Genomic DNA, 21575 nt, shown 5'->3' with positions numbered 1-21575 from the left:
ATATATACAAGGATTTCTAAACCGTGACAGCCTACGCGGCGGGAAATCCGTGTAGCTCGCTTGTTTATGTCCGTGTATAATCACTTATTCTGTAGTAGTGAAGGGGGTAAAGATTGTGCTCTCCAAGCTCTGATGATACTGCGCTCTCGACTCTGGTCCCTCTCCACTTCCTCATTCTCCTCTCTGTTGAAGGAAGTAGAGCCAAGAGAGAGGAGATATTATTGTGTCAGAATGATATCAATTAAGGTAATGTTATGGTACATCAAATAAATTTTGATGGTAACAATGGACCACTAGTACTACATTCATGGCAGTTCTGTGGTCATTATGAAGACAAATAAATGAAGGTATCTTAATTTCTAGAGGTTAAGTTGTCAACAGGAGTAGTAGTGAATCAGACAAGGAAAAAGAGATGAGGGGATCAAGTGCAGGTCATGTTGATGCAATAACATAGCACTTTTGTAATAAATATAATTAGGAGTTAGGACCAGGCCAGATGTTGTAATTAAATTTATTAATACGTACAGTATTGGTAGCAGCTATGAAGTTATAAAAAAAAAAAAAAAAAAAAATTATGATGGCACGTACATACATTTGAAAATATTAGAAACTTTAATATAAAGTAAGTAACATGCATGGAACGCGCCAATGGTGAAAAAAATTATATATAATTCAGAATCACTGTTCATTTATTTATAATATACATATATAAGAATTATCAAAGACAGGGATTTTGAGATTGAAAATGTTAATATTTTATTGCCAGTAGGCAGAGTGGTTAAGCTATAATTAATAGTACCGAAGTCAAAATGCTAACATATGCATTAATAGAGACTAGGAAGAAATTTAATCATTTACATTTGCATCGGAGTAATATTTTTAAAGTTATTATTCAAATTTTAACACTATTGCTGAATAATTGCACAATCAATTTCACAAAATTACCATATTATAATTAATAATTTGTAATATATATATAAATTACTCTTCATGCTGCACGGTTGATATTTTATACAAATTTAACAATACTTATTATTAGTACATTATTATAATATAAATTTATTTATAGGTTTTTACTTGATAGTTTAATTAAGGGAATTTAAAGTTGCAATTTTAGCAATGTTAAATAGTTTGTGTTTAAAATGTAAATTAAGGTTGATTTTTTTGAATGAAATGTAAAGGTTGACCTTAATTAGAATTATATAATAGGGAAATTTTGTAGGTGGTATATAAATTTGAATAAATATTCCCTCCTTGTGAAGGATACAAAATTATTTTTGATATATATATATTTTTGTTTGCAAAGTTTAATCTATTATTTTAGTTAAAATTAATTAAGTTGCTTCGTCACTATTTGCTCCCCAGCTGGTCATGTCAGATAGCTATAGCTAGTATTATTAATTTATTATTCCATTCAAGTTGAGCAAGCAATTAAACTAACAACCAAAAGTAGCACAACCAATAACAGTATGAATTTAATGTACATCTTAAATATGAGCCTGCCTTTCCAAACCATAACGAGCTGTAAACAATGAAACAAAACGACACATTTACAATCTAGAAAAAACATAAACAATGAAACAAAACGACACATTTACAATTCTAGAAAAAACATGAACAGTTTGAGAAAACAATTTTAAAAATTATATATTTTTTTCCTTGATCGGATCACATACAATTCCACCATTTAGTTCTAGTTACAACTTGAGGAGAACAAACCCTATAACTGGAACTATAGGTGATCGGATCTCTTCTGTTGTTTTTAAATTTGTAGAGAAAACAAATTAATTTGCGTATATCTTTCTTTAACTCTTGATAGGATAGTTGTTTATAGAATCAACCCAAGGATTACATTGCGGTCGACCACCGGCTTTTCGAGCAGAGACCGAGATCGGTGGAATGTCTTGCAATGCATGCCAGACTGCACTATTGCACTTGAATCCCGACCCGAAACCAATTTGCCAGACCCGGTTGCCTTTCGCAACCCGTCCTTTCGCCTCAGCGTAGGCTAACTCGTACCACAAGGAGCTGCTGCTAGTGTTACCAAACCGATGCAATGCACTCTTAGATGGTTCCATGTCTATCTCAAGGAGACCCAAATTCTTTTGAAGCTCCTCCAAAACCGCGCGTCCTCCGGCATGTACACAGAAGTGCTCGAACGCCTTTTTAAAGTTCGGAATGTATGGACGGACCTCTTTCATCCTTAAAACCTGAAAGAACACCCAAATTAATTACTGTTATATAAACAAATTGTCATATAATATAATATGAATGAATTAATAGCCTAGATAAGGTGGCATTTTACCTTGCGTTGCATAAGTGACTTTGCAAATTTGAACTGCTCCTTAAGTGGCAGGACAAGTGGGCCCAGGGTAGTGATGTTAGTTTTCAATGCGTCTCCGGCCACTGCCATGAGTTCTCTTGCAAGCGAAACACCCACAGATCCACTGTTGTCTTCGCGCTGATACACGCAGTTGAAGCAGTTGTCATTGGCCCCTTTGTGGGTCCGAACCGTGTGGTCGAGCCGATACTTGGCCCGTGATGCATCTGACCTCTTGTTGGATAACAAGATGGCGGCGCCACCCATACGAAAGATGCAATTTGACAGCAGCATCGAGCGATCGTTGCCAAAGTACCTACAAAATGCAGTTCTTCTATCTTAGTCACTTATTTAGTTAATCCATTATCCATACATCTATATAAATAAATATATGTAGTTGAGTCACACAAGGAATGAGGCATGAGGCTTACCAATTTAGGGTTATGTTCTCTGTGCTAAGCACAACTGCGTAGGAATTCGGGTTTGTTTGAAGAAGGTCCTTCACAAGGTCGATCGAAATAAGGCCGGCGCTACACCCCATCCCACCGAGATTAAAGCTCTTGATATCCTGTCTCATCTTGTAATGGTTGATAATCATGGATGAAAGAGATGGTGTTGGGTTGAACAAACTGCAATTCACAACGAGGATTCCAACATCCCGACTCGGGTTGATCCCAGTTGATTCGAAAAGTGCATCCAAACAACCAAACATGACCTCCTCAGCCTCTAGGCGTGCCTCCTCCATGCAAAGACGGGGCGGCCGTGCTTGAATTCCCGGTGGAAGGTATGTCTCGTCTCCAAGACCCGACCGCACTGTGATTTTTGTTTGAAAATCAAGCGATTGTTTGTTGAACACACCGGTAGACTCAGTCATGTCCAAAAACTGAGATTTTGATATCTTGCTCTCATCCACTGGCTTGTAGCATGCGAATTCGACCAGATAAACAGGTCGAGGTTTCTTGAAGTAGTAAATGGTGAGTAATATGAGCATTACTGAAGCCGATGCGACCGCAGTGACTGGATCGATTGAGAACTCGGAAGGCATGATGATACGAAGAAACACGGCCGCAGCTAAGAGAAACAAAGGGAGGAGGATGTAAAAAGTCGGGTTAGCCGTGTTTCGTAACCCTAATTTCACATACTTGAGATTCACCGAGTGCAAGAAGTCAGGCAATCGCCGACGTATCTTGATCACTATGCTTGATGAATCCTTGAAATCCATCTCAGCCGTTAGTCGCTCCTGATCCATGACCAATGGTTGTTCAGGAACTTTCTCCATTGTTGATATATATGAGATATTGTATACAGAGAATTTTCTGAGAGATACAGAGGAAGAAGGGGAATTGGTTCTTTTTTTTTTTTCTTTTTTCTTTTTTTTTGGAGGTGATGGAAGGGATTATGAGAGAAGAAGCTTGAGGGGGAATGGAATTTATAGAGTGTGGTGTACAAAATATGATGGTAACTTAGAATAATATATTAACAGAGCAGTTTTCGCTTCATGCAGCGTAATGACTATAGAATCAAATGAGAGGTGCATATGGTTTGTAGGCTGTATGAAGTCAAAAACACTCTGTTAAAATAGTGTAGTAGAAATATTTAAATCTGGAGTGTATGTGGACGTTGGTAGTTGAGCGATTTGTGTTTCCAGAACAACTCTCATTAATAGGCAACCAGTTTCCACCTAAACTCCTCTCTCTCTCTCTCTAAAAGAGAAAGGAAGCTTGTGTGTGATCATGTCTAATCCATGCCTCTATCAGATACTGGTCAAAGCTGATTTGACCTGTTTACTATTTTCAAAATCAAAATCTGCTGACCACCTGGCAAGGAAAACAATTTTAAAATTTAAATAATACTATAGTGGGTAAACATAGGTATAAATGTTGGTCTGACAATGAGACCTTAAAAAGGCACGATAATTAATTTATTAATTACGTCATTTGTTATAAGCTCAAACAAGCAACTATAAATGTTTTATTAATTAATTACTGTAAATTGATCTTGCTGTTCTTTCCTTTATTATTTTAATGATTGTTACGAGTTCTGATTGGGGAAAAATTGGAGGAAGGTTTTTTTTTTTTTTTGATAAAAATGGTATATAATATCGATTTCATTAAGAAATAAAATCTACAAAGTTTTTATCAAACATGATATCAAATTTTTGGTATCTGTCTGCAAATTCTACTACAAAGTTTTTATTAGACGTGATATCAAATCTTTGATATTTGTGTACATATTCTATTACAAAGTAACCGGTACATCAAAGTAAATCACATATCCTACTACAATCTGAATAGAAAATCGTTTGCAACACAAAACCATCAATTATCAACACAGACGAAATAACACCAATAATATCAAGCTAAATGTCAGAAATTGCTGAATGAACTACCAGTGAACTATTGTCATCAGTCTGATATTCTGAACCACTTGTTCCAGCTACCCTCTTCTCCTACAATAAAAAATTATCAAAGATAACAAGTAATGAGGGAAGGCTTCTTAAAACTTTATTTATTTTTATTTATTTTTGTTCATTTTTAAAAGTTCTCTGGTATATTTTTTTTTCTTGCTCTCAGAGTTCACAGATTTGGTTCTCTAATGGATTACAGCTTTTTCCCTTATATATATATATATATATATATATATATATATATATATTACTACATGCTATACAGAAGGTTTCTTTTCTAGTTGAGCACAGGAAATGTATGAGCACCAATTTAGCAAAATCCAAAAGAAATGTTTTTGGTCCACTTCTAGTGTTATTTTGTGTGTCCGGGATTTTTTTTTTTTTTTGGTTTTTTTTACAGATGTGAAATAGTAATACAATACAACACAATTTTTAACATAGTTATTTTACTGTAGCATGGTTCTATCGGTTATTTTATTTTATTTTATTTTTGTAAGTTGATCATTAGCTAAATTCATTTAGGAAAATCAATACAGGTAATTAATACATATCAGAAAAATAACTCAAAAGTTTGCAAGGGAAATTTTACAAAGTGCCCTTCTGTTTCAAAATATAAAATAAAATATTATCCTTCCAAAATTCTTAACAAAATGTTCTTGTGGACCCCACTTGTTCTCTCTATTTCTCTCCCTCTTCATTCTTTCTATTTACTCTCATCTATTTTTTGCTTATGTAAAATATACAGTTGTAATTTTATTTAAAGTTTGAATAACTTTATTTTTTATGTGTATAAATGATTTAAAATTAAAATTTAAGTGTGAAATTTTATTTGCTAATGTCAGAAATTTGAACTAACTTAACAATGCAAACAGCCAGAAAAAGTATAGAAATTTGAACATTACTAAAAATGAACATCACCATATGCACATGTCCTTTTGTTAAATTACATTAAATACCAAATGAAATTCAAATTGCAACCGTGGTCCAAACACCTCCCAATAAATGTTAAACGGGTTCGGATCCTCTCCAATTGTATGAATTCACTATACATGTCCTACATCATTTTAATTTTGACACGTGTCAAAAAATGTATGGTGACTATTTAATTTTAGATATCTCAAAAGATGTATGGGATAGTATTTTCATTTTTGGCAAAAAAAAAAAAATCCTATGGTTGTACAAGAATAAAATAAAAAATAATTTTATTTACAATATCAATAACACATGAAGCTACAACATAGAATGTGTTGAATTATTCTATTAAAAAATGCAAATAGTTTCATGTGTTATTGTAATACAACAAAGATAAATTATTTTCACATGAAGCTGAATAGGCCCTTGACCTTCTGTGGTTTTATTTCTCTGTCTAAAACCTATGTCTTGCCTTGTTATTTATGAGGAAAAAAAATGAACCTCCATCTCTGTTTATTTTTTTATTTATTTTTTTTTCCAAATTTTGATCTCTTCGTGGAATAATAAATTAATCAAAAAAACAATGGAGCCAAAGATGCAAACAATAATTATTTTCTCATTTGTGATTAAACGCAAATGGAACAATAATTTGTTCCTATTCTATTCTTACTGTTCATTAATCAAAGTACTCATTTGTTCCATTTATTAAATTCATTAAATTGTGATTTAGCTAAACTAGTTTAAAATACATAAATATAAAAATTGAAACACAAGACTAATAATAACTTCAAATAGCATTTCAACAGTACAATAATAATTTATCAAATACAAAACTAAAAATATATAAAAGTACAAGAAATTTTAATTGAATAAAACACAAGATAGTATTTTTAAGTTAAGTTTCTATTTTAACGATTAACATAATCTTGCCACATTAGTCTAGCAATTTTCTCATTTATCACTTTACATTGTGTAGTCAGTTCATTCTTATATCACTTAGCAGTGTGTAATCAATTCACTCAATTATTTTTTTTAGAATATAATATGTACAATTATATTAATCAGAATCAGTAATTAGTATCAATACACTTAATATAGTTTAATTTTAGTATTACATATTCTATAAAAAGAAAAGAAAAAACAACATTTTTATAAATTTCTCATGCATTTACCAAACACCTATATTTTAATTTTCAATAAATTAAATTAATTTGATTTTGACAAATTAAAATTCTCATTCTCATATTAAAGTTTTTGATTCCGACACAAAATTTCAAAATTTTGACCGAGTCCGATGCAATTTTTTGTTACATTACATTGTACAATTGCTTTAATCATCTTTGACCTGAGTCAATGATCAAATATTTACGTTATCCCAATCGAATTAAATTGAGTAAACATGTAACCTACGGCTTGTATATAATTATTAATTATATAGTATTCAAGTAGGATATAAACAGATCGGAAACCAACATTAATAGCTAAATTGTATCCGTACATTTTTTTTATTTTTAAATATGAATTTAGATACAGATAGTTTCAGATACATATATGAATTAAATATTTAATTAATAATTTAATATGAATAAGAACCAAATATTTAATAAATATAAATGATAAAAATACATATACAAATATCATCAGTTTTTTTTTAAAAAAAATTATCACGTATTTTACAAAAATTGCAAAATGTGGCAAAAAAAAAACGATTTATTTTTTAATGAAAAATGCAATATAAGCAGGCACAATTGAATAATTAGACTTAAAATTAAAAATTAATATACTTTGCGAAATTGATAGATCGGCAAAAAAAATGATGCATAAAACAAGATATTGTAATAAGCATTTAGAAATTAAATTACGAAAGGGATTTGTCATAAAAAAAAAAAGTATTGAAAAAAAATTCTTTTACAGTACCTCACTGTATGAAAAGGAAATGTTTTCTCATTTCAATAATAATTTGCTTATTAAATAAATTATTAAACGAAAATAATAGTTGATAAAAATCATAATAAAATTTCTTTATAGACTAAGTAAACTTCTAATCAAATTTACTGGGCTAGGTCAGAAAGTCAGACAGCACAAATAAAAAAATAAAAAAGGTAAATCAGACATCATGACTAAATTGGAATCCCCCTTTTCTACTTTCTTTCACTTTCTCAACTACACCGTCGGTTTTTAAAACGATACATTGACAATGAGGGCTGCAAACGAATCGAACTTATTCAGTTTAAGTTTGGTTTGAATTAATTTCGAATCGAATTTTTTATGAATTCAATTTCAAATTTTTTGCAAATTTTTTTACGACAAAGAAGAGTAATTATAGTTACTGAAAGCGAGAGGTGAAAGTTGTCTAGAATTTTAGAACTGAGAGCGAGGATTCCGACTTATGAGTTATGATTTATGACTGGGTGGCCTTATGTTTTAACTTTTAAATCATCAGCGAACATAATTCATCAGCGGGAATCAACGGTTCAGCGGAAATCAACAATACGTTGATAGATATGTTGAGAAAAAAAAAATTCCCGTTTGGAAAGATTGTAAGTTTAAAATTTAGATGAAGAATTTTTTTGTAGATACTAAAATAATTGGGTGAGGTGCAAACGAATTAGATATTATCTGTCCGGATTTGGATTCGGAACAATATTCAAATTTTTACATACTCAGATATTCAGATACAGATAGTTTGCATATAGAATTTTGGTATCGGAAATAAATACAAATATGGATAATTATCTGTTATACGGGCTATCTCGGACAACAGGCTGTATGCTAAATGGGCTTATGTTGGGCTCATCCTACTAGAGATCGTAGGTCGAGAAAGGTTGTTTGTGAGATCGGGAGACGATCTCGAATCTCCAAAGTCGGAAGAGGACTTAAGAAACTTGGGAAGATCTCAGAAATATAGAACTCTGACCTGTGTTATTTCCGAGATGCGTGAGTGTGTAAACGTGTATTGTTTGGTATTCGCCCTTGTCCTGTCAAAGGAATGGATTTATATAGTCTGACCTCTAACCCTTGAACCGCCTTGCGCGTACGCCAGGTCGTGGTCAGTTATGAGATCGTGTGATAATGATCACGTTATAACCACCCTTATCGATAGTTATACAGTAACCAGTGTCGTGAACGGTTACGCAATAACCAACATCGTGGACGGTTATGCAATAACCGACGTCATGGTCGGTTATGTATTAACCAACGTCGTGGATGGTTGTGTCGCCAGTAGGGCGACTTCAAAGCTTTAACACATTGTAATATTATCACGACCCATTTATGTCGGCCTATTTTGGGCTTTAATTATCATGGGCTTCAATCGTAAGTTTTGCATGTTCATTCCGAACTGGCCTCAAAATGAGATTCGAATCTCAACCTTGTTTGTGACTTAGATTGAAGCTAAAAGGGTCTTGGGAACATGGCCCTATCAATCTGTATACGTAAATTTTAATTTAACGGATATCCGTTAGTACACGTTAAAGGTTTTCTACGGATCTCATCCTCTTCTTCTCTCAATTCCAATTCTCACTGCTTGGACGGTTCGATTTCTTCACTCATTGAATTTGGCGAAACTTTCAAAATTATCAGAGCGTTGAATGGTGTTTCTTGGCGAAATTCTGTCACCACCATAATTGATCAAAATTCTCTTGCTAAGATACACATAGTGATTTGATTTTGACTCTTATTCTCGCCTCACTATATTTTAACTATTTTTATTAAATTATTTTTCTTACCTCTCTTAGTGAGATTCAAGACCAAGTCTATCATAAAAAATGACAATTGCAGATGAGTTTCAAATATTCAATGCTTCAGAGTATTTATATCTCTATTATAAGAGTTTATATTATATTCTGATGTAGCAGTTTTAGATATATGAGAGAGTTTCTTATTCTTATTAAGAAACTGTTTATAAATTCTACGCTGACTAAAAATTTGGCTCAAATTATTTATCATTTTTTAATCTGTTGCTGACGTGAAAATTTTAAAATTAATTTCAGAAATATAATAGTTAGAAACTTTAAAGATCTTAATTTCTAAAAGGTAGCTAAGAGTTATTTATTTGAAAAGTTTAGATCAAAAACAAGGTCTAAATTCGGTGTATGACTATTATGAGAATTTTGACTGTGAAATATACTTCCAGCACTCTAAATGGAATATAATAAATTGTTGACAAATATATTAATCTTGTTATACGGATATCGAATTAGATATCTAAATTATATCTGTATTTGTATTTGTATCCGTTTATATCTGATTTGTACTCATATTTGTTTAATATATGATCCGTTTTCTTATATGTAAATGTTTAATATCTAACCCGTTTTCTTATCCGTTTAATATATGATTCATATCTGTATTCAAAAAATAAATACGAATATAAATATAATTTTACTAATTGAGTGACTTGAACTTTAATTTTACTTTAAAAAAAAAAAACTTAAAACCATGTGTTAAAAATTTGAAATCTAAATGGTACATGGATTCTTTAACTGGATTATTATATATATCCAGTGTGAAAAGCAAACTAATCGTTAAACCTTTCTAGCCTTCTGGGTCAAATTCTATTTGTTTAATTTTTAGCTAATTTGTTTCATGCTCAATTGTCTCTGTTTTGTCTTTTAGTAGCCACCAATATGTATCCAGAGATTCTCTTGGATTGGATTAAAAAAAAAATTACCCCTCTATTTTTCATAATTAATTATTATTTGTCAAGATTCTAAATAGCGTTTATCCCGTCATAGTGAGAAGCCTACAAAAAAAGATGAGGAGAGTTCAAATGCACCCAAATGCACCATATCTTTCAAATAATTTTTCTTCGTTTTCAAAGTCCGAATAGTCAATCCGAACCGTTAGATGCAATCTATATATTAAGATGTACTTAATTGGAGACCAAATTTTACATTTTTTTGAATTTTTTTACTATTTATTAAGCCACTTTGAAAATCGCTGATTTTACATTTTCTGGACCATTGGATGAGCGATTTTTCAAAGTGGCTTAATAAATAGTAAAAAAATTCCAAAAAATGTAAAATTTGGTCTCCAAGCATATCTTAATATATATATCGCATCTAACGGTTCGGATTGACTATTCGGACTTTAAAAATGGAGAAAAAGAATAGGATGCATTTGGATGCATTTGAACCCTCCTCAAAAAAGTTATAGTGGATAGTGTCACTATAGTGAAAGCTATGCTACATAGCGTTTTTTTTTATATATAAATTATATCATATATTTGTACTAAATATTAACATTATCTAAGTCTCATAGAACAATAAATAACATCAAATTGATTAAAAAATTATAATATTCATATTGAACCAATACAAATTCCAAATTGCAACTCAAAATATCCATAGTAATTAATATCATAAACTATCGATCTTTTTCTATTCAAAATATATTCAGCATCATAACATAATCTACCTATTTTCTATTTAAATTTCAAAATAACATAGACATCATGACATAATTAACTATCTTAATCTATTCAAAATATTAAAACTACCATAAAGTAAGTATCATTTTGTTATATCAAGAAATATCTTAATATATTCAATCTGAGCATTTATTTAAAGCCCATATAAATTGAAAAAAAAAACAGCTCATGTTGCATAGCTCGCTGTAGCTTCCTTTTTTTATTTCATTTGATGGATCTCTCATTTAATAATTAATAGTTTAATATAAAGCTTAATATGTCAATTGCCAAAAAAAAAATCACGGTTAAAATCTAATCTGAGCCTTTATTTAAAGCCCATATAAATTGAAAAGAAAAAAAAAACAGCTTATGTTGCATAGCGCCGCTATAGCGGACCGCTATTACTGCTATAGTGTCAGTAGCTCAAATAGTGTGTTTTGATGCCATAGCTTAGCGTTTAGGGTCCAAAAACGCTATAGCGTGCTATTTAGAACATTGTTATTTACTATTTGTCAAGGTAAAATTATTATATTCCTCTCACAGCTGTCTCCAATGCTGGAAATACCGAAATTTTTATTAATATTCAAAAAATTATTAAATTTCAAAATCAACATCATGTTTGATAAGATTTGGAAAACTGTCCAAACCGCAGATTTATTTTCTGATTTTAGACCAAATTACCGAAGATTTATTTCTCAATTTTTGAATTCCAAAACCGAAAAGTAAATTTTCAAATTCCAAAACCAAAGAATAAATTTTCGATTTTGGTTTTGGAATTCGAAAACCAAAAAAAAATTCAAAAATCAGACGCTTAAAATCATGATTTAATTTTTATATATTTTGTAATTCGAGAACTTGAGACAACAATTAATTATTTACTTATTAGAGCGCTGAGGGTAAAATTATAATTTTGATATTCCATAAAAGACTAATAAAGAATTAAGAACATCTTCATCCTTAAAATTGTAAAGATGATTTTTTTTTTACCACATCAAAAATATTTACAATTAAATCTCAATTAATTTCATATCATTTACATCCATACAATTAATTGTACATTCATTTATATCCATAATTTTATAATTTTAAGTCTTACATTTTTTGGGAAATAAATTTGATGTTATTCCCTGTTATTTTGATCCCAACCATTGGTTTTCGTTGAGATTTGCACATTAAAAAGTTACTTCTTTGAGATGCGTGCATGGAAAAGTTTGAATGATTGAGATCGAAATAACAGGTTCTTGTTATTGGGAATAACAGTAGATTTATTTCTCATATTTTGAGTTGTCAATTGTAAACTAATTACAAGATGAATTGATGATGTGTATCAATATACTAATTTATCTGCAATTAAAAATATGATTGTCACGTCTTAATTTATAACTTTTTTGTAAGTGGAATAAAGATGTTCTAAATAAATTTGAGTTGAATTTGAGTTTTGATGAGAAAATAAAAAATTATGAAATTTTAATATGAAAACAAATAATTATGAAATTTTAATATGAAAACAAATAATTTTAGAAGTTTGAACGGACGTATCAGCAATTTAACCAAAAAAAAAAAAATCTAAAGCCATCTATGGATAGAGATATATACATTTTTTTAGATTTCTGTGTTCTTTTTAAGCCCCGTTAAAACTTAAAACCAGGATTTCTTGGGCCTGAACATTAAATTAGTTTCGCTCTTGGACCATTTTAAGCCCATTTAAACCTCGTTATTTAAAGCCCATTACAATCATGCATCATGCGAACCAGGCCGTATAGTGTGGTCAGAACTCAGAAAACCATACATACGGCCTCCTGGTACAAAATATTCATGTACTTTATCAGAAGAATTTATTTAATAATATTCAAAAATAGTCTTTAAATTTACTATCAATATCATCAGCTAAGGTTTTTTTATTTCAACAAAAAAGGAAAATAAAGAAATATATATAAAAATAAAAGGGTGTTCGAACTTGGAAGAGGTTGCTTCTCCTCTCGGCGATTTTACTTCGCAATCTAGCCTTGCTTTACCCGTACGATTCTCTTCAAACACCATCGATTTGGCCACGCAATTCCCGTCGCTTCTCCGCTTCCAATCAGCTTCTCGCCGTGAATTTCATTTCCGATTATATTTCCTTTGTTTTCGTTTTGAATCAGAGGCAAAAGAATTCAATGGAGAAATTTCATTACAAAAAGAAACATATGGTATGCATGGATTACAGAGCAGAACAATTTAAGTTTATATTGCAAACCATATAACAAGATAATTGGGTTCACTTAGCATAGAAATGGTATAGAAAATCTCAAAAGTGAAGCATTATTTTCTTTTTAGTAAAAAAAAGGGGCTTAGGCTCTTTCTTAAAAAAATTGAAATATGACCTTCCATGAAAGACATTATCTGAGCTAATTGTGTTAGACATGATTCTTTGCAAATAATGATAATTTATGTGTTAGAATTCCATTGAAATTTATTTTTATTTCATGCATGCATAAAAACATTTTTTTTAGATAATATCTGCGTACCGACTATAATTGATTTTTTTTTTCCAATTTTTCAAAATTAGTAACTAAAAACATCTGTGCATAAAATGGAAAATAATTAAAAATTATGGAAGAAGCAAGACTACAAGAGTGATATACAATTATTGATTCAGAATTGAAATTGTTTTGAAATAAATTAAGAAGAGAGCCCTTTCATGCGTTGCTCAACAATATTATGAGGTAGCTGAGACTTTACCTTGCGCTTCACCAACACATGGTCCTCTCTGTTCTCTAAACATCATACCAAATTTATCTAAAAGTTCTTTAAAAAAAAAGAAACTTTTAAACACCTCAAAAATCATAAAATAGCATGTTATCCAGGATGGAACTAAGTGCATCATTTAATTAAATTCCTAAAGTTACCTCTACTCATACTTAGGTAATTAGAATTGAACGGTTTCTTTTTCTGAATATTTTTTGAAGAAGAAAACTAGAGATCTCTATGTTTCATTAATCAAGATACAAGATACAAGAAGTATCAATTCGTTTTTTTTTTAGGTTAATTAGAATTGAACGTATCCGCATATTAGCAACCCTGGAATAGTGTACTTAAATACGGTCTATGTGACCGTATATGTGTATTCGGTTGTAATTCGTATAGAAATTTATGTACAGTCAATATATGTGGTTCTGGATGTGCGGCCGCATATTTGACCGCATATTTGACCGCATATTCGGCTGCATATTTTTACTGCATATTACCGCATACTTATTTTTATGATACAGAATATTACTGTATATTACCGAATACCGCATATTATCGTATATTACTGCATACTTGTTTATATATATATATATATATATATATATATATATGAATTTTCATTTTAAAATTTGCATAAAATTCCGCATATGCGACTGCATACCGTATATGTAGTATACGAGTGGCCTTTCACATATCGCATACCATATATGCGGTATGCAATGGTCTTCCGCATACCGCATAGAAGTCGCATTTAAAAACATTGTGTTGAAATATACACTTTTAATATAGGATCTAAAATAATATTGTGACTAGAGGTACCCGATTCTTATACATAAAAGAAACAAATAAATAAACACAATAAAAAATATAAGACTTTATTTTCTTGTTATAAATGATTTTTTAATGAGGGTTATCATACCTCCATTTTTTTTATTTTCTAATAACAAAAAATTTAAATTTATATGTCAAAATAAAACTGTTAAATAGGTTCTATATTATTTCCTCTAATGCAAAAAAAATTAATTACTTTTCGGTTTTTTTTATATGAAATAATAAGTTGGAAATTTAACATCCAGAATCTATCCATATCTATGTATTTTTGCAATCTCTTGATACTGATCAAACAAAATCAAAATACCATAATCTTTTATATGTACATAGAAAAATAATATAGATCAACTCTAATAATTTTATTTTAATGCCGTTCAGAAGTTAAAAAGTTAATATTTAAAATATAGAAGAATGATGAAAACATTAAAAATAAAGTTATTCGAACCTTCTCATTTTTAATTTATTAAGTTAAACAAATAAAAAAAATTGGGGCTCTTTCACATGATTTGTACAAAACTTTATAATGGTTAAAATCAGAGGCGGGGCTATGAAGATCCAATGGGATCAAATGGTGAATTGATCTCTATTTAATTTTAAAAAAATTGTAGTTATATTTAACTTTTTATATAATTTAGCGTAAGTCATAGTACGGTAAAATTGACCTCCATTCTCCGCATAAAATTTATATAGACTTGATCGTCATAGTTTTGAATATTTTATATGATCAATCTCATATATATTTGACCTCATTGTTCAAAAATCTAGCTCCATCCCTAGTTAAACTGAAAAGGAAAAAAAAAAAGGAAAAAAATGGGCCCTTTGGTAGGCACGCAAATAGTAACTCCGTTCTCATACAGAAATTAGGTTCTGGCATCTATGGTTGCCATGTCTCCATCTATACCAGAAAAATCTTGAGAGAATTATAAACAATCTAATCTAAATTTATTTAGTTGTCTGTTTTCCTTTTCCTTCTTTGTTTCTCCCTCTCTCTCTCTCTCTCTCTCTCTCTCTCTCTCTATGGCAAATTGGCAATGCAACTATGCAAGTGGTACATTATGTAATAAGCAAGTTAGGTATTATATGAAATCAGCATTGAAAATTAAAATGAGAGCGCAGGAAGTGATAACTGATCATATCATAAGCTGTTATACTGTTCCTTTCTCAAAAAGTTGCATTGTCCTTGGTTTATGTGTGTACAGTACAACATTGACATAGCAAAGAAATTAAGGCCTCGCTTTTTGTTTGATCAAACAATTATACAAGTCACAACAACTAAAAGAGGTAGTAGTAAGCTACCAACCACCATCTATTGATCGAAAAAGCTTGCCTTCGTTTAGTTGATCAAATATTACACGCACGCGTAGTGGCGAAGCCACATTAAATCAGGAGTCACTGCAACAAAGTATACATTTTTTTGCGAGAGAAAAAACGCTTTTATGACGATCGTCCGTCGCAAAAAGAAAAAGCTAAACAATAAAAGTAGTCCGTCGCAAAAAATCACTTTTTTATCCTTGCGAAAAATGTCTCATTCTTGTTGTGAGTAGACAACTGTTTACTTCTGAATTTACTGTTGATGTCAATGATCATTCGACTAGTTATGCAATTCTAAATATTTCGGAGGGCATAGTGACAAATGAATTATTCGGATTCGGTTCGGCGAGGTCAAAAATTTGTGATTCGGATATAATTCGGAAATGATTCGGAATTATTCGGATCAGATATCTCAATCCTGCAATAAAACAACAAAAATGAATTGTACGAGTATAATTTGGATTTTATAACAAGTGGGAATGTAGGATTGACGATTGTGAATCAGAGATTACTTAACCGAAAATATGAATTGAAGCAAAAATAATAAATTCTCTGTTACTTTGGATTCATTTGTTACAATAATTAAATTATTTGACACGTTTCCGTACATATAATTAATTTTATCCAATTTAACTTTGCATTAACCGTGGTTGACATTTTTTTTTTGAAGCAGCAGTCTTTGTGCATTATCTAAAATTGACCTTTTTTTTTTCTTTTTAAGTCCTCTGTATTTAAATAATCTCGTGTTTCCGGAATAAAATAAGCAACTGATACGCAAAATAAAAATAACCATCTTGACCTTTTTTCACTGTAGTCCTTCTGATTGTGAAAATTACACTTAACATTTTTCGTGTTCACCCATGATTTGTACTTTATTTGCATTTGTTGATACATGATTCACACTATTCGCACTCACTGGTATGGGGATCGCACTTTTGTTCTAACTTGTGATTTTGGTTCATACTTTATTTGTATTAATTAATGAGCAAAGCCAGCATGTGTTGTGTTCATCACGAGGATTTGGTGAGCATAACTTCAAAAATCTATCGAATTGGTTTCAAACTACGAATTTAAATCATTGAAACCCATCTACTTTGTGATTTATTCATGTATATGCAAAATTTTGAAAGTTTCAAATTCATTTAGTACCAAGTCAGGCAGTAAACAAAATGAATTTTTATAAGTTATTTTATGCATTAATTTTTCATCATTTTTTTTACCGCTTGACTTTGTACTAAATGAATTTAAAAATTTTAATATTTTGCATGTATATGAATCACTCGTAAAATAGAAGGGTTTCGATGATCTAGATTCATCATTTAAAGCCAATATAATATATTTTTAAAGTTACAGTCCCTCCACAACACACACTAACTTTATTCTTATTAATAAATTATTTGCATATATAATTCACAAACACTTCATTAGCACGCAAATTTGATATTTATGGACTAAATTTGTACAATGATGACCCTTTTTCTTATATGAATAAAAACTATACTGATACACATATTCTGCTTAAAAGTAAAAAAAAAAAAAAAAATTGTCGATATCATGATCAAACTGCAATTTTTTTTTGTTACTATATGTGCAGAAGTTGCTTTTTTTTTACTCTCTTTACTAAAATATTGCCTAAACTTTTGTGCCAATAATGAAATTATATTGGCTCCAACTTAAAAAAGATGTTAGATTGTCATTATTTTTAAAAATTGATGCGGTTCTCCATTTCATTTGGTAGAAAGAATATAAAATCTCAACAAGCAAAAAATATTCAATTTTGATGACAATCCAAGATAAAATCAAATAAAATTTATTTAAAAATTCTACACTTTATACTTTATAGCAGTGCTGTAAAAAACGTCCGTTTAAGCTGATTCATCGATCGATTAGTCGTTGACAGTGACCAAACCGTCATAAATTTTTCCAACAAATCAGCCGCTTATTTTCAATTATAGCCGATTATTTCCAATTAATCACTTGGCGGTACATGTTCATCTGACGATCGCATACCGTTATTTACAACACCGCTTTATAGTGATGTAGTAGTTACTTGTCTGTCACATGTTGAATGTTTCAGAAATTGAGAACAGAGTGCGCAAACACAAGTCCGAGAACCGTACAAATATTAAATATGGTAGTTTTATGGTCATATGTGTAAAAGTCCCTTTCTTTATTATTCCCTGGCTTGCAACACAAATTCCAAATATAGAGCAGCATTTTAGTGTTTTATCTCGGTTTCTTGTTCCACTTCTGATCTCTTCCCCTCTTCGATCCTATCCCAAGGTACTAATCTTTAACCCTAGATCCAATCCAGCATCCTAATTTTTGATTAAAAATCAATGGTTGTTGTTTTAATTTTTCTCATGGCAATATCACTTAAGAACCACCTTTTTCCAATTTTGTTGAACACTTGTGTTGTTATGCCTGTAGATCTCTGACCGAATCTGCAAATTAATTGCTTTTTGCATGCAAATATTCTCAATTTTAGTTACTTTTTGTTTTTTTATCCTTTTTCAGCCCCTTATATTGACACCCCTAAATTAATAACTAGATCTCTTATGTGATTATGGTTTATGTAGATTTTGGCTGCAAAAAAAATAATGTTGGGTTCTTTAATTAGAGCTAGAATATTGAGCTTGTAAGTTGTTATTTCAACCAATTTAGTATATTTCCATGATGTTATTTCAACCAAATTAACATTTCAGTTCTGAACTTCTGTTGTTATTGGATGCATGTATACATAATTCTAGGTGGTTGGTGTGCATTTTGTATTTTCAGAGGCTATAGAGGGAGGGGGGAATTTTCACGCAACAATCTTATCATCAATTGATTTTACCATCTTGTCCTTCAATTTAGTACGTAACACATACTCATGGTTCATTTTGATGCTGAAACAGTAAATAGAAAGAGAGAGAGAGAGGATGGGTCGTGGTGTGAGCGCTGGAGGAGGGCAGAGTTCGCTTGGCTATCTCTTTGGCAGCAACGGAGAGGCACCGAAACCGGCAGCAGAGAAATCTGAGCCGTTAGAGCAGGTCCCATCATTGCCTGCTGACAAGACAAAGCAAGCCCCAGCTGGCGTCCAAGGTGGCGGTTCCATGACCAACAACTATTTCCGATCCGAAGGCCAGAATTGTGGCAACTTCCTCACTGTATGTTTATAATTCACCAAGTTTTTTGTTCTCTGTTACTAGTTTTGGTGTTTAGTTGTTGTTTTTTTAATGAAGGAATCTTGGCTTAAACTTGATCTGAGCATAAATGGATAAGAGGGAGGATCACTTGACAACATTTTATTTTGGCAATCTTGAAAATATTTAAAAATGAAGTTCTAAATTTGAAATCCAACATTATAGGCGTGATTTATCATGTCTATAAAAAAAATTATGAGATTTGATGTATGTTGCACTATATATCAACAAGTGAATTAAATTTCGATGGTCCTTGATGCATCATCAAACAATAATTAAATTGCATGAGATATGATTGTTAAGCTATCTATATGCCCAATAAAATACCCATATATTTACTTTTCAAATTTTAATTTTTTTAGATATTTTGCAAAATTAGTTGTCGAGATTGTCAAAAATAACCGTTGTCAAATGATCCCTCCTAAATGGATAAGAATATAGTATAAGAAGGATAATAACAAGCAAAAGTAGACCGTTGTTGGATATGGTACCTGGCCTTGCAAATGTTCTTTTGTTTTCTTGATTATTGGAACTTTATTATTACAAAAAAGATTCTTATACTTTGTAAAATAAATATACAGGATCGTCCTTCGACTAAGGTGCATGCTGCTCCAGGAGGTGGTTCTTCCCTTGGTTACCTTTTTGGTGGCAGTGGGGCTGAGAGCAAATGACCTTAATTTGGGGGATTCGTAACGAAGATTGGTCGCTGTATATCTGATAAAAAGTTATCTGGTTTAATTTGTACTTATTGATGTGGCATATATATATATATAGATACACTTGTCTCAAGGTTGTGTGCTTTTGTGTGTGCTTGCTTTGACCAAACTGTTAGTGAGACTTAAAATGACATCTTTTGATTCTGGATTCAGTGTCATCTTTTGATTCTGGAGTGCATTCTGCTGTGTAGTTCTTCAATTTTTTTTTGCTTCTTCAGTTGTATATGCTGATTTCAGGGTGAAGTATTAATGATTTTTAAGGGTTGTAAACTTGTAATATAGTAATGCTAAACAACTACATGTTTCTATTTTTGGTTGCTTGAGGTGTGTATTGCCTGGATATATCCAATTATCCATTGGCTTAAATTAATTGTAAGGTTTGTAATGACCATAGTTTTAAAAATTATTAAGATTTTATGAGATTTATATATGGATCCATGTTTAGATAAGGACTTAAATGCATATTAATTCTAGTGAATTTCAGATCTGACTCTGCATGAATATTTAAACTAAAATGTAACTGAGTGGATAATATTATCTTATATTATAGAAGTAAGAATTAAAAACAACAACTTAATTAAATTAATTGATATGATTTTTTATTTATTTTGATTTATAGATTTGAAACAACTTTCAACATATTTAGTGTGTTTAGAATAATGTTACTTGTTGATTTGTTAGCAATTGGTGATTCTTATTTAAAAAAAAAAAATACAAGATTCAAATACAAATCTATAAATATGATGGATCGTTTAAAAATTTATATGCGGATCCAATAATCTATTTTATATTTTTTTGAAATTCACATATGAATATATTTAGGCGAATTCAAAATGAGATTATGTGGAATTCAAAATGAGATTAGTTTTGGATCCAAAATCTGAAACAAACCCAACTAGAACACAAATAAATCAACAACTAAAAATAAATATGTGGAATGATAAACAAAAATGAATGTGACCCAAATCCAACCCAACTAGAACACAAATGACCCAAGACCTGAATTATCAAAAGCCCAAATTACCCGCAAAGGCCCAAACCCAGCCCAAATGACAGAAGCCAGACATGGTTTGTGGTTTACTGCCTCAAACAAATATTACATATATACAATGACCAGTACAAGCTGATAGCTGATACTAACTCAAGAATAATGCATTCAGGCTGTTGAATATGGTTGAAGATGCATAGCAATTCTACCTTACACCCTGTTTGGATGGAGAGTAGAGGAAGGAATGGGAGGTAAAGAATAGAAGGGAATGGAAAGGAATAAAAAGGAAGATTAACATATTTAAACTTTTCGTGTTTGAATGATTAATGAGAGAAAATAAATTTAACTTTCATTTTCGTCTTATTTTTTGTTTAGTTGATTAAATTTTAGCAGGTTAATAAGAAATTTGATAACTGTTGTAGGTTTAAGGAAAAATTCTTGTATGAGAAAGATATAGAGTTAGACATTTGTGTCATTTTTTCTAAAAATATTTGTAACAAAATTTCTTTCCATATGTTACACTCCAATTTGGGAGGAAAACCAATTCTATTAATTATAATAATACAAGGTTAAACCATTCACCTCCTGTACCCTTTACCTCCGACATAATTTTATCAACCAAACATGATTCAACGGAAAGTTTTTGTTTCTTTCCATTCCCTCCCTTCCTCTACTCTCCATCCAAACAAGGTGTTAGTGGGAGATGCACCAATGGGTGGAACTTAGCATAATAGCATATGGGAAATTTGCCGATTCAACCCTGCT

The 21575-nt window shown here is 30.8% G+C and overlaps 2 protein-coding genes across 2 annotated transcripts; one reads left to right on the top strand and one right to left on the bottom strand.

Annotated features, from left to right (window-relative positions):
- Positions 1 to 1621: 1621 nt before the first annotated feature.
- On the bottom strand, positions 1622 to 3949 carry LOC144566462 (3-ketoacyl-CoA synthase 1-like). Its single transcript, XM_078316485.1, has 3 exons — positions 2752 to 3949; positions 2306 to 2636; positions 1622 to 2210 (listed from the first exon to the last, which is right to left on the bottom strand). Exons 1-3 carry the CDS (start codon positions 3597 to 3599, stop codon positions 1806 to 1808), a joined length of 1584 nt encoding a protein of 527 aa, XP_078172611.1. The 5' UTR covers positions 3600 to 3949; the 3' UTR covers positions 1622 to 1805.
- A 14119-nt stretch (positions 3950 to 18068) lies between these two features.
- LOC144566824 (protein SPIRAL1-like 3) lies at positions 18069 to 19974 on the top strand. The gene is made up of 3 exons (XM_078316853.1): positions 18069 to 18204; positions 18819 to 19070; positions 19688 to 19974. Exons 2-3 carry the CDS (start codon positions 18843 to 18845, stop codon positions 19775 to 19777), a joined length of 318 nt encoding a protein of 105 aa, XP_078172979.1. The 5' UTR covers positions 18069 to 18204; positions 18819 to 18842; the 3' UTR covers positions 19778 to 19974.
- The last annotated feature ends 1601 nt before the right edge of the window (positions 19975 to 21575 follow it).

Source organism: Carex rostrata, chromosome 15 (assembly GCF_964058835.1).
Source record: "Carex rostrata chromosome 15, lpCarRost1.2, whole genome shotgun sequence".
Lineage (NCBI taxonomy): Eukaryota > Viridiplantae > Streptophyta > Magnoliopsida > Poales > Cyperaceae > Carex > Carex rostrata.
Note: the sequence above shows the minus strand (reverse complement) of the source record. Positions and strands in the feature narration are given on the sequence as shown.